We start from the raw sequence: 15140 nt of genomic DNA, 5'->3' as shown, positions 1-15140 counted from the left end.
GCCCGCTCTCACGTCGCACTTCATTTAATTGTATCAAAATATATATAGATATATATGCATATATAGAGCTATAAAAGATGTGGCCTACCTTAGTTGTTGGCTGCTGTAACTGCAGCTGGGGCAGCTCTGCTCACTCTTCGGCTTCATCCAATTTGTTGTTGTCATCTTTACACATGATTTTATTAATACATTTTCCCATAGTTTTCACATGGTAATGAAAACTTTATGATTTCACAGGCAAGCAAAATAAATATACAATTTTATTTTATATATTTATGTTTTTCTTTCTGCACTTCATAACGTTGCAAATCAATTTTAATCAAGAGAATTCTTTTGAGGCTTTATTAAATTTCTCTTTGCATAATTCTCGATAGTTTTGCATTTTTATTCCTCTCCTCTGCCTCTGTTTGGGATCTTCTTTTCATCAAACATTTATGCGCTGAAAAGAAAAATTAAATATTTGCAATTAATATGACTTTGTCAGGCATTTTATTATTAAGGCACAAAGAAGTAGCTGATATTTATTCGTTTACATTTCAGTCAATGAAATTCGATTCGACCACCTCACGCATTATATATTTTTGTGACAGCAAAATTAATTATCTTTTCAAATGTATTTTTTGTGTAATTACTGTAAGATAGCTGGCAGAGCTGAGAAAATTCATTTAAGTTAAGCAGAATATTTAATTGTTCTTGATTATTTTGTATATATTTTAAAATTAATTTTATTAATTTATTATAGTATTTTTATTTTTGCTATATTTTTTTTTGTTTTTTTGTTTTTTTTTTTTTTATAGTTTTTAAAAGTTTGCGATTTTTATATAAACTCTAAGGAACTGTTGTATTGTATTGTAAATTTTTAAATATATATAAGAATTATATATAAGAATTTTATTAACATATTCCTGCATTTCCAATGAATTGTGATTTAAACTTGATTTTGATTGAAATTAAAATTGATTCTGAGTTAGATTTACAATCGGCTTCGATCACTGCATAGCCAACCTCTGGCGCTGTCTATCTGCATAACTGGCTCATCCATATTCAGTCAACTGCCTTGTTCAAATTACATTTATTTAGCCTTGAGCTCACACTTTCCGATAACTCTGGAGCACGCCACACAATTTGCCTCGCTGCTGTTCCGCTCTGGGCGTCCCATGCGGCGTATGCGCAATTTGTATGCCATACAAATGTATTATTTATATGTATATACATACATACGTATATATACCATAGCATATGAATGAACTGTATTATTTTTATGCAGCATGCAAATATAAAAACGGAAACGTGGCTAATTTTCAACGTCTCCAAATGAAATCAATGGCAGCTGTCAACGCATTGCGCCCCGCGCCCCGCGCCCCGCGGCCCTTCACCAAGAAGTTAAAATGATAAATAATAGAAAAAGGCGCATAGAAATTTGCTGGGGGTTAGGCGGAGTGATAAATGTGCGTGACAAGCGCCTAACTCTTGGGCTTTTGGCCTACTAATGCGAGTGTATGCGTGTATATGCGTGCGTGTGTGTGCAATGCGTGAATATAAGTCGATTTTAAATTGTGTGCGCTTGTGTCTGTTGTATTATTGAATACGACATTTATATGCCACCACAGGCCACATGCGCATTTTCACATAATAGATACAGCACACACACACACATACATACATATGCATATATGGGTATAGATACAGATACAAATGCGCTGCCATTTGGCCTAGCGACTGTCAGACGCACGCATTTTGGCGGTTGACATTGTGACAAAAGCCGAATAAAAACACTACAGTGCACAATAGACGGCCAATAGATGCAGATAGACATACACACACACACACACACACACACATACATACATTTATGTATAGCATATATCTACATATACTCGCTTTGTTGGCCAAATGAGCCGAGAACTTTTCACTAATTAGCTGCAATTTCAATTAAGCGCACAGAAAACCAAACAAACACGATCTAGGGAAAAGAACAAACAAGAATTTCAATTGATCTGAAATAAAACCTGAATTTAAAAAAAATTCTCCATAAAGTTTAAAAGGGTTTAACTATAATGATTGGCATTACCAAACAAATCAAACAAAAATATGTATAAATCTATATGAACAACAAAAGGTAAACAAAACTGCAATATATTTGTTATATTGAACAAATACGAATTGTATTAAGTAGTTAATTGTAACTGCAAGATACCCTGTATGTTTCAAAAAGATACTAAAGGTAAGCTGTAGAGGATAGTTTGCAGTATGAGAGGAGAGAGAGAGGTTGGGAAAAGGGAAATCCACAATCTCTGATGGGGACTATTTTGATATTCATAAATAAGTTTATGATAACAACATACAACTCGCCATACTTTTTGAGCACACCTCGCATACACTAGTATGCACCACTCGGCAATACTCTGCGGATTTTGATCGGCTAGGTTTATACGATATATTTATTCAACACATTACTTAGTGGCAATCGAATAGCTGCTGCCCACAAAATAATTACCTCACATAATTTACTACAAAAGAGTATTAGACATGGTATACACACACACACACACTCACATTCATAGAACTGCTTGTTGAAGTGGTGGGTGGCGGTGGGCGAATAGCAAAAAAAACGGAACGTGGAACGGAATATAAATTAGAATTTTTGTTTAATTGGAAATTTGATGCGAAATAACAAAAATGTTTTCACTTGTTCATTGTTGTTGCTGCTGTTGTATTTTAATATTGCTGCTATTGCTGTTGCTGTTGTTGTTGTTATTTTTGTTGGGTTTTCGCTGGCTCGCTCGTTCGCTTTTCTCCAGCGCTGACATTGCGCAAATTGAGCTTTTCTCATCATATTAAATTTCATCAATATGTACCTATTATTTTCATTTTTAGCATCATTATTTCTGAACATGAAATATGGCATACTCGTAAAATACTGGAATACCAACACAGCAGTCTGGGTTTCAGCGCTTCAGCGTTCTCTGCAAGACAATTACAATTGCAATTTACGCGGAATTCTATGGGGAATATGGCACACGGTTTTTACAATTGTGTTGCGTTGTGCGAAAAATGTAAGTGAGACCGAACTGCTGCCAATTAGAAAGAAATACAATGATATTATAACAGCTGGCAGGGGAGGGAGTTTTAAATTTTAAAGAAATACCCACATGGTATATGGTCTAAGACTGTATTATAGGTCTGATTTCTTACTTAAAGTTTATTTATTTATTTATTTTTTTTTTTAATAATCATTACAGTTGTAATGAAGGCTGTGCAATGATGATAAGAGGTATTGAATGGCTTAGAAAAATGTTAGTGCACGGACTTGTATAAAATATTGAGTGTGGAATGCATAGATTCAAATGAAGAGATACTGTCAAGCAATGGCATGGCAAATATATAACCTTTTAATAATTTCTAATGATAATTATAATATTTATTTTATTATAAATAATTAAATATTTATTTTATGTTCGGGTTTCTCTTGAACTTTTTTTACTCTTCAATAACTCTTACATGTAATTTGCAAAAAAAAGAGATAACAAATGTTGTATATCCTCATTTTTTCCGCTTTAGAAAATTTACATGCAATTATGTATATGTAAACGTCATAATCACGCGCTGAGAAATTATTGTACATAAGGAAAAATGTATTTAGCATGTATTAGCAAATGTATTTAAAAAAGAAAAAAAAAGAGGAAATGAATTCAACAATTCCCATAGCAATACCCACTCACGCTGTCCGAGCGTACGTAAATAGCGCCGTAAGCAGAGCTCCTGCTTATGTGTGGGTGACAGTGTACGCAATACACAAAATAGAATAAGAATACAATGCAGAAGAGCTCTGCATAGGGCGCAGCAGCTCCTCTAATCGGGCACTCCGACCTGAGGTCTCTTAATTGTGGCATCAGCTTCCACTCGATGCTTCGCAGCTGAACTCTTGATGCCTTTCAATACATTTTTTTTGTTATGTTGTATCTCTTATATGATTTGAATTTGCATGCACATGTATTTGTATTGAACATGGATTTATTTTTTCTTATTTTTAGAATATATCTTTTAATAAATGTGGAAAAGCAGAAATTTGTATGTATATTGAAATTGCATAGACAAATTTAAAGACATTCTCGTATTTTCTCTTGCCGCAAAAGCAACACATGCGTATTTTTCATTATGCTGCAAGCTAAGAAGTAAATATATTTTTAACTAAGGCTCTTCCTGGCAATATAAATCATAAATTCAGGCAAAGCCTGGGGGCTTTGAGTGCAAAATGTTGTTGGCTAGCCCAAATAAAATCAAAAATATATTTCATATAAGTATTCTATACATATCGTTTCTATGTATTTGTGGACTTTTTGCAATGATTTTTTATTTAAATGAATTGTGGCTTAAATATGAAATATGAACTATGCTTTTGTGTTTTTGAAAAGCAACTCGCATTGCTTAGATGGTTTTTAATTGGTTATCTACCAAAATTTCAAACGCTGCAGCACCAAAATATTGTCGCTCACGCAAAAATAAGAAAAATACTTAAAATTTTCGGCACACCATTAACGTGGCCATAAAGTTTGTTAGTTGATATAAGCCAGAATCAAATAAATTCAACCCATTTCACCCCCTTGGCTGTGCATCCTCTAGCGCCATTTTGGTTCATTGTGAATGGCGAAAAAGTTAAAACGCATATCCGACGGCGCCCGCTTTACGCCCCCACGCCGCCCACCGGCCGCGTGATGTGTGTGGCGCATTATTAACGCATATAAAACTCGCATATAAAGTGATTTAAATTTATTAAATATAAAAACGCGCGCTGCAGCAAAGATGCGCGCATAACAATTGCAATAAAATTTAACGTGCATCGATAAAAATATAAAATCCAATAAAAGCAACAACAAAGCAACATCGATCTCACGCATACGAGCAGACATGCCGAGCAGAGCGGAGAGCGAGAGAACTTCATTACTTATTTGAATGGAAAACAAATAAAAAAATACCAAAATAATACAAAAAAAACCCGATGATATACAAAATAATGGAAAAACTCACAATAGAGCCCGTGAATGGACACTGTGGTCCAGTGACGGCGGGCCGAAGGGGGTTGCCTTTATTTATGCCACACAAATGAAGCGTATGAGCCGAGTCGAGTCGAGTCGAGTCGAGTTGAGGCAGCAACAAAGGCTCGCGTTAAATGTTTTACGTTTATTTAAGAGCTCGTCTCTATATAATGCACTCGCCGCACTCATAAATAATAATTATAATTTTTCAATTTCGAGCAGCATTTTCTCGCTTTGAATGCCAGAAATCAACTTGACTGACAAATTGCTCTTTTAATTGAAGCACATCTCTCTGGCAATTGCGTGTTCGAGCTGAGCCTTTTATTCCATTAAGTGGAAATGCTGTTAATTTTAAGAAATATTTGTAGACTTTTGTGAGGCGTGAAATTGCAGTTTAGAGCCAATAGACTGTGAAGCTCAACAACTGATGCAATTAACTAATTTGACAGAAATATATATTCTGATTAAGACAGTCAAGAAAAGCCTTTTTGCTGCTCCTTTGGGTTTCTTAAAAACCCTTAATGCTTATTTAATTTATACAATATTTTTAACAGATATATATCTGAATAGAAATTTATTCAAGTTCCTGGAAAAATGAACTATTGATCATAAATTAGGGTGATTTTATTCTCTAATTCTTAAACATTTTTTTATACAAGTGCAAATATAGTTGAGTCCCGATAAATGAGGGGAATTTTTTTTCGATTTACACATAAATTCAAATTATCGAGAATTATCGAGAACGAAATTTTTTTCAAGGGACTAGAATTTTGTTCAATTTTTGGCTATTTCTGATTTTCAGTAGAAACTCTCTCTCAACTCGATTATCGCAATATCAATTTCTCAGATATTAGCAGCTGGCTATGAATTGAAATCGTTTAAGAAAAATGCATGGCCAAAAGCTCATCAAACAGCAATTGAATAGCACAATCCAAATCCAATGACACTTGATTAGAGCCGTCATAGCTCGAGCGTAGCACATTCATTAGATAGGATAAATAATTGGCTTGGCAAACTGTTTTTGTGACTGCCTCGAATGGAAGTTAGGAATTTAATCCGCTATCATGTTTCGCTGGGATTGTTTGTGGATAACTTTTTAAAAAATATCTGAGAGTAAGCAGTGAGTATGGCGTAGAAACCAATTGCATAACTTTCTTACGGTCTGGGCTGTGACCGCACTCGGTTGCTGGCTGTTGCAATGTGGGCGTGGCATGGGGGAGGGGTGCACCAACGACATCAACAAAAGTTCTGCAGTTTTTGTGCACTTGGATGTCAACACATCGACACATAACGGCACATTCGACCAATTTACACACACACACACACACACACGCACACAGAGAGACAAGTTCGTCCTGTGGCAGGCAAGAGCCACTCCAAGGACTCAGCTGCAGACAAGCAGCGCCCGCCTCCGCCTTCGCCCTGGAGTTGAGCAAACTTGAACTTTTGCGGTCCGGCCAGCTGCTGACTGCCTGCCCGACTGTTGCACAGTCTCCCACAGCAGTATGCACACCACCGACACATATAAATATACACATTTATATATATGAATATATATATGTATATATGTGTGTGTGCGCACTTCAAAGCGCTGCGCCCACAACATTTTTGGCAAGTGCGCGCTCTAATTACATGTTGGCCTAGAGGAAAACTCGAAACTTGGCGACTGTGGAAAAGTCGGCTTGAGCATGCGTTGCGGTTTTTCATTTGCATTCGCCTGGACGAACTTAGTTGCCCAACGACTTTTAACTGAATGAATTGTGTTGAAGCTTCTTCCACACTCGCTCTGCTATTTTCTGTTTCGTTTTATATTTTATTTTCTTCTTTCATTCTCTCTGTTTTTTTTTTCGCTTGCAACGAGCATAATTACATTTGGGGCAGCTGCACTGGGCTGGCCGTATCTATATTTTATTTATGATTTTCACAGTTTTCTTTTTTTGGTCGCCTCTCGCAGGCGTTGAGTGTGCTGCTGATAATTTCAGTCGGCTAGGCAAATTTACACTGAGCTACAAAGTTCACGGTTTAGTGAGCAACAACAATTTTCTAGCCATGAATGCATCCGGGTAGACGAGCCCCAGCCTGGAATGCAGCGACTGTTTCGCTTTTCTTGTGCCCCAAACTTTCTGTGGGGTGAAGGAAAATCATTTATCAATGTCAGAGAATGTGCTGCATGCACGAGAAGTTGTGTCCTGATGGTGCAGGAGACGGCGAACGTAGCGGCTGGGGCGGACTGGAGCTCGCTTCCTTCAACAGCCTAAACTCTGATGTGTGTGTGTGCGTGTGTGTGTGTGCCGAAAAACTTGCGACTTTGTTTCACAAGTGATTTTGAAAATTATGCACACGCATAAATGCGCTCGTTCGTTTCATGCCTGAAAACTTTGAAAGCATTTTATCAATACATAATTCACCAAGAGCACACGAAAAACAATAAAAACAACAACAACAACACGTAGAAACATAACAACAAGAGCACGCACAGCTTTAGCAGATTCTAGATTTGTTTAGTTAGTGATTATAATGGCATACGAAGAGCTGAAGAGAGTATATGGATTTCGTTTGAAGCCAACGGCAAAGGACTCTGGGTAGATAGTTGGGTGTTTAGTTTTCTATGTAGATATATAATAATATATATGACGTTATAAATTATTTTAATTATGTAATAGTTGAATATTAAACCTCAAAGCAGCTATTATATTTGCATCGATATATAATAAATCCCTTCTAATTATATATCAAAATTTGTTTAGGAAAGATTCAATTCCGAACTACGAATAAATTGGATTTATTTTGAGGATTTGAAGGATTGTCTCTTTCAATCTTTTCAATATAAACTCGTCTCTAATTAATGCTGCAGATTGAGCGAGCATTGGGCAGTTGATTGCAGCCGTCTGTAGCCGGCATTCTGGCCTTATCTCTATTTTTTATGCTCAACATTCAGTTCAATGTGGGCGTTTGGCTTTGTCTTGGTTTATGGCGGAAAACTTTAGCACTTAGCTGCAGAGCTGCAGTCGGCAGTAGCCATTTGCCAGTTGCCAGTTGCCAGTTGGCTGAGAAGAAACTGAACAGCTGAGCAGCTGAGCAGCTTTCAAGTGGCGTCTCATAGCGGCTCTCGTTCTTTTTAAGCGGCCGAGCGACGGTTCTAATTCTCTGGCCGGCACTTGTTTGCTGGCGAAACAAGTTTGCACTCGAAACTCGTAAATAATGAATGGGGCAAAAGCGCAACCGCACCATTCATAATGGAAAAAGTTGCCTCGGTCCACTCGAAAACTATTGCACTTGATGCAAGGCTTGGGTCCCATGCTGCATGCCGCATGCCGCATGCCGCAGCATCTCTGCTGGCAGCCGGCGGCGTTATTGTCATGTGTACAGTAAAAATAACAAATAACAAACACTGGGCGTGCCACTACATGCCATAAAAGGGTGGGCCAATGTTTGTACATTGACGGCTGTGGCCTTGATGTGGTTACATGCCATATGCCCCATACCACATGCCCCACACCACACGCCACATGCCGCATGCCGCATGCAGCTGCCGTTGGTCAGCGTTCGGCTGCTGCCAAGGTTAAAGTTTCCATTTTAATATTGTATCTGGCGTTGTTTATCTTATAAGCTGCACAGGGCTTAGCTGTTCATTTCACTGGCCATTTGTATAGATGTTTTGAAAAGGAAATTGAAATTTCTGTTAGTTTATGGCAGCGATAAATAATCGAATTTAGATTCCATTCCAGGAAAAAAAAATATTCCGTAGAGTTGACATTGAATATATTAATATCGGGAGACACTCAATGTCATGTAATCGTCCAAGCGCCGATAAATAGGCTACATTTTAATGTACACAATTAATTGATGAAATATTCATAGAGAATTTACTTTGCACACTGAGCTAGACAAATTAAAAATATTGATTTTTAATGTAATTAAATTTTAAATATTAATCAAATAAAATAAAATATAAAATAAATTTATTATGCAGACATATTAATTTTAAATTAATTTTTTACAACTAAATTATAAGCATCATCTATATTTCATATTATATATTTTAATAAAAAGAAAAGGATTTGAACATTGAATTTTTTTTTTAGTTTTTACGATATATTTTAAGATGATTAAATCATTAAATAATTTTTCTTTAAATATATTTTTTATTTTATTAATTTACGTTTAATTAAATATTTTTAAAAATTAATTTAAAAAAATATATATATACCTATTCTTATGATGCTATCAAAGCTATATTTTTCGGCAAACATATCATTTAGTCATAATAACTGCAAACAAAACTCAATTTCACTTACCTTTTTCAACTTTCCAAAAATAACCGCAAATTGTTTGGGATTTTCGCAACAGAAACAACTTAATTACGAATGCAAACCCCAAAAACAGAGCAAAACAAAACAGAGAAACAGAGCGAGAGAGACAGAGAAAAAAAAGAAACCGGATAAAGCTTGCTTAAAGTCTGCGTTTCAAGCGGAAATTGGAATTCACACACACGTCGTCCAACAGTTGTCGCCGCAGCACATTTCCCCCTGTAATAGGGCACTGTACGTGTGTATGCATATGTGTGTATGCATATGTGTGTGTGTGTGTGTGTGTGCTGCGAATGTTATGCCGTAATTATTGTTGTATTTTGACTTTAGTTTGAATCTTTTGCGGATTTAAATGCATTTAATTTATGTGGCTGCATTTGCGCACATATTTACATTGGACGCTTTCAACACGACGTCGACTTGGACATTGCAGCACCAAATGGCAAATGGAATGGAATGTTGTGAGAGGGCGGGCGGGTGTTTGTGCTAGTGTGCGTGTGCTTGCGTTTGTGTTGTATTCGGCACACACGTGCATTAAACTCGTATTTTTGAAAATCTCAGCTTGCCGGGCCGGTCACGAGACACGAAGCCGACCGAGTCCACCATGCGATTCAAATGTAACAAGCAGACTGAGTGCGGCTCAGCAGCGGCAGCGCCAACAGCAGCAGAAGCAGCATTAGCCGAACGGGGGGCAGTGGCGGCCGACGAGAGCATAAATAGCGGCAGCGACAGCTGTAACGAGTAGCCGAAGTGCGTCGGCCTCAGCGCTGTTCACAACAACCGCCAATAAGCAGAGAGCGCGATAGAGAGAGAGTCTGTGGCGCCTCTCACCCACTCGCTGTAACAGCGGCTCGGCTGCTGATGCGCAAGCGTCTGCTTTCTCTCTCTCTGCCTCTCTCACTGTTACAGAGGTGAATATACGGCGCTGTTAAAAGGAGCAACAGTTTGGTATTGTTTTCGGCTATGAACAGCAATAGTTTGCGCTGCAGGGGTAAACTTGGGGAAGTACTTAAAAAAGCTAAGAAATTTTAAATAATATAAATTTAGACTTTGTCGATTATTTAATTAGTTAATAGATCAACTATTGTTTATTAAGTACAAGTAGATTTTTTATATGTCAGCCAAGGCTAATCGCTGTTCAAGCTGCACTGTTAAATATTATCCGCTGTTATGTTAAGACTAACATTTGCTGTTTAAGCTCACCCCTCTTGCTATAATTCTGTTATTTTACAGTCTTCGTCTGCTGTTGTTACTAACAGAGCGAACGTAACTGCTATTTAACAGGAGTGAAGCTGTTAGAATTCAGCCGAGGCAGAAGCCGAGCGGATTAAGAGTAACTAATTAGACTAAAATTGTTTAGTTTAAATATATGAAAAAAATATATTGCTTAATTAATATGAGTTATTTATCTTTCGTTAGCCATTATCCTAAAGGGCTGTATATATGTATATGGAGAGGGCTAAGCAGTCTAATAGCTTTTAATATATAATTACTATAATTATCGATATCATAAGTTTAGTCTGATCTTCACTGCGGGTAGAAGAAGCATCATATGATTAAAATTCCCTTCAAATAGTTTATATAGAGTGTCTTCAAGTTCTTTCCTTCCGCAACTCTTTCAATTATGGAAGCATTGTCCGAGATAATAGCGTAACTAAATTGAATTCAATTGGATTAATTGAGTTTTGCTTGCGTCTTGTTGAAAGCGTAAAGAGTTGTGTGGGAAATCAAAACAAGTTGCTGTTCATAATTTACTCGAAGCTGCCATCCATTAACTTGATGCACTGCATCAGTGTAATTTGCTCTGTTCAGCTGTTCACCTGTTCCGGGTGATTACTGTTATCTCTCAGATGAGCGACTCTTGGTGTAATCATAATGCAACAGATTGCTGAGTGGGAAAGCTGCTTATCCCCTCCAATACTTTTGCCTCTTATGAAGTTCAGCAAATTATTGTGAATGGGATTTTATATCCCTTACTCTTCTCTCTCCTTCCCACTGATTTGCTTTGTTTTTTTTTTTTTTTTTATTCGGGGTTGATTTGTATGCAGCGCTAAAAGCTTGAAAAATGTTTCACCCGCACGTGTTTCCTGCGCTTTGATATACACACACGCGCACACACTCACACAGATATTCGAGACACATTATATAAAATAGAATGTGTAGGAAAAAAAAGCACAACAATGAAATGGCAGTTGGGTTTGCGCTGCGACAGTCCCATTACAGTTTTCAAGGGTTGAGGGCTGCCCAACCCCTGGGCAAGTGGAAGAGCATGAAAAGTGTTGCAGTTCGCTTTCTTTTTGCTGTGGGTTTGCTTTTGCTCGTCTTCTTCTTATTTATGTGGCAGATTTTGTTGGGCACATTAGGGCTTCTAATGAATGAGTGGGAAGGCCGGAACAGTACCTCTCTGTGGGGAGTATTCGCACTCGCACTCCCACTCGCACTCTCCCGCTTCGCATTGCAAATTCTTCGGGCTGCATTTCCCAAATTGAATCCTGCGAGAATGCGCGCAGACAAACATCTAAATTGTCAACGTAATGTGACAAAATATCGAAGTCAGCAGGTACGGCCGAGACCGAGCCCGAACCGGCAACAGCCATCAGGACAGTAGCCAACACCCGCGAGGACATCGCCTGACGCCTCTGTCGACTGTGTCGCCTCGGCGACTCAATTCAGCTGTGTGAAGCTTGCCAGGCACGAATTCAATTTCGCGTCCACAGATGCCATTCACCTTCGGCACGTACCACTATCAACGTCAACAAGTTACACACGGCGGGCGGGCGGTCGGTGCTGTCGGTGCTGTCGGTTGCCGGCTGCCAGGTGGGCGTGGCAAACTAAAGTGGAAAACAGCAGTCAGACAATACAATTGCTTCCTTGAATGCATCTGCCGGCTCCACGGCGTCCTTGTCGCTGTCATCCTACATCCGTTGAAATCGTGAGACGTTCCCGCTCTCAGTCCTCTCCACCCCACGCCCTTTCCCGGGCTCCAGCGCCCGTTTCCGCTCCCACTCCTGCCTCAGCTCCCTCTCCCACTCTCAGTTCCCTGTCCGCGCTCCTTGTTAGTCACCATGGCGAATGCTCCTGATGCTTCTGACATTTTATACTGAATTATTTATTTAGTTTTGCTTTCTCTATGTGCTCATTACTTCCTTTTTCTTTGCATACCCTGTAGACGGGAAGGTGCCTCGAATGGGGTAGATTCACTTGGGAAATGATATTGCGAGAGAAATGACGGAAGTTAGAGAGTGGAAGGGTGAAAGAGTAAGGGAGAGATAGAGAGAGACAAAGAGAGGGAGGGAAAAAGAATAAGATAAGATAAAGAGAAAAAGCAGGACAGTTAAATAAGATAGATAGATATGGGTGAAAAGCAGGAGCGATAGCTACAAGGACTGCTAATAAAGATTTTGAACTAGGCTGAGGCTGATGATCTGCAATAGTTTGCTTTCTGTATAATAAATTTCCAATTTTAGAATGAATCTATAGATAGCTCAACAGAGACTCTGCTTGACAATGGCTACTGGGTATTTCTTAGTTGAGCATACCCCTCTCTGTCACTATTGATAGTCTCTTTTGCTCGCTCGCAAAGTTGTGTACGTACTTTGACATTTTTATTGTGCTGCGTTAAATTTGCAGACGACAAAGTCAAGAAGGTTGAAATATAAGCCAAGTCCACGACCAGGGCAAGGCGATCGCTTACGAATCTAATTAAATGTGCGTATGTACTACATGCTCTAGATACGTATGTATGTGTGTATAGCTCTAGATATCTATATAAGTATCTCTTTGAATATATATACATATATATATGTATGTGTCTATATAGACTTTGCGAACTTGGCACCAAATGAAATTGAACAAAATGCGGCTCTCAGACTGTTTGATTACCTCGGAGATTTGCGCTCTACTAAAATTAAATATGACTGAGAAATATTTTCAATTTGTGGACACGCAAACTTTTCTCTCCCTCACGCTCTCTCTTGCTCTGGCTCTCTTTCTCTCTCTCTCCCTCTCTCTCTCTCTCTCCCTCTCTCTCTCTTTATATACATACTATGTATACTCCGTACATTTTGTTACTTGCTTTTGGTTACCCATGGGAAATTTCCTAACAGAAAATAAAAGTTTCTGGTCAAGTGAGTGCAAAACTTTTAAGTGACGCACTTTTTTTTTGCCTCTTCTTCTTTCGCTTCGCCTTATTACTCCTCCCCCTACTACAAGGGGAGTGGACCAACACGCGCTCTAGGTGGTTAAGTGGAACTGGATTATGGATGGCTGTACAATTTATAAGGCTTGACTTTGCTTCACAATGTCTGTGCGTGTATGTGTGTCTGTGTGTGTGCACTTTGATTACAGCTGTTGATTACATTTGCCATTTGTGACCAAGTATATAGAGCTTCCAATAACTGGGGACAAGCGTCAACTGATTTCCTTGCGGAGCGTCCAGATTGATGAGCTTCCTTTACTGTTATGCATTCTTATCAGCTTTTTCAGTTTTTTATTGTTTTTGTGCAGGGCAAAAGCAATGCTATAAAAGTTTCACTTTAAAAATCTGTTTGTTCTATTTCGAGCAAGTTTTTTGCTAGCTCTAGTGACAACATAAAATTGACATCCTCGAATCAGCTGTCATCAGAGTCAATATTTAGGATTATCAATTTTTGAATTATCTCATATTTCTGCCCATGCAGTTACCATAAGTCCAATCGTTCTGGTTTTACAGCTCTGGTAATTTGGGGCAATTGTTGAGATTCCTTGTTTAAGCTCGACATGTGGGAGATTCAGATTTGGATGCCATAAACAAATTCGTAATTGCCTTGTAATGCCTTGTGTTGACAGACGTACGACAAACAGATATGGGCTAGCGCTAGGCGCATTCAGTCAGAGCCAAATGGAATGCTAGAAACAGCAGAGAGCGACGTATGCCTGTATGCATGAGTATGGGTGTATATATGTGTGTGTGTACGGTTGCAAAAAATTAGCATAAAACTTCGATTTCGCCTGCGCACATTGCGGGCGAACGTAAATGGCAAACGGACAGAAAACGAGCCGCAAAACGTATTTGCCAGCCTACAAATGGCAATAGATTGTCGACCATAAACCGAATCGGGCCTTAATGCTCCATACGTACGAGCACAGCACGTGAATGTGAATGTGAAGATGTAACAATATGGAAGAGAGTGAGTGACTATGGGATACCCTAAAGAGAGAAGGAATAGAGCTGAGAGAGGCAGAGAGCGAGAGAGAGAGAGTGAGAGAACGATCATCGTATCTTAATCTTAATTAGTCGAAAAGGTATTTCAAATACATACGAGCACAACTAGATGAGGATGCAAAGATGTAATGAAAAATAATATAATAGCCAAGCAGTAGACTTTTTGATACCCTGTAATTACCATTTTGTCGCGGGAGTAATTCAAAAATAATTTATTAATAATAAAGTGTTATTAAATAGGAAAAACAATGCTTTTCAATTTTCAAAATGTTGAAAAGAAAGATAATTTATTTTAATGCATTTAAAAAATGAAATAAATATTATATATTGTTATTATGTATATAATAGTTATGCTCTATATAAAATATATAGTTATATAAAATATACAATATTCCTTACACAACCAATATTTACTACACTTTCAGCACCCCGCTTAGTACAGGGTATTTTAATTGGCAAAGTGCATAGCTTCACACATCTAAGCTAATTGGTTATTTTGGCATTAATTGCAAATCTATTTCAATGCGATATCCAGCGAAGCTCCGCCCCCTCTGCAAATGCAGCTGAGTAAATCTATAAGCTGAGTAGCTA

The 15140-nt window shown here is 38.2% G+C and overlaps 1 protein-coding gene across 1 annotated transcript in view; it reads right to left on the bottom strand.

The window, feature by feature from the left end:
* The window catches only part of Tmtc1 (Transmembrane O-mannosyltransferase targeting cadherins 1), a 53946-nt gene extending 43951 nt beyond the window's left edge, over positions 1 to 9995 (bottom strand). The window contains exons 1-2 of the mRNA XM_030385080.2: positions 9335 to 9995; positions 89 to 439 (exon numbers count right to left, since the gene is read on the bottom strand). Of these exons, the coding sequence (XP_030240940.1) occupies positions 89 to 165 (77 nt within the window). The 5' untranslated portion in view covers positions 166 to 439; positions 9335 to 9995. The remainder of the gene's footprint in view (positions 1 to 88; positions 440 to 9334) is intronic.
* Positions 9996 to 15140: the final 5145 nt, after the last annotated feature.

This window comes from Drosophila navojoa, chromosome 3, assembly GCF_054131105.1.
Source record: "Drosophila navojoa isolate 15081-1374.11 chromosome 3, UAZ_NAV_1.0, whole genome shotgun sequence".
Taxonomy (NCBI): Eukaryota; Metazoa; Arthropoda; class Insecta; order Diptera; family Drosophilidae; genus Drosophila; species Drosophila navojoa.
Note: the sequence above shows the minus strand (reverse complement) of the source record. Positions and strands in the feature narration are given on the sequence as shown.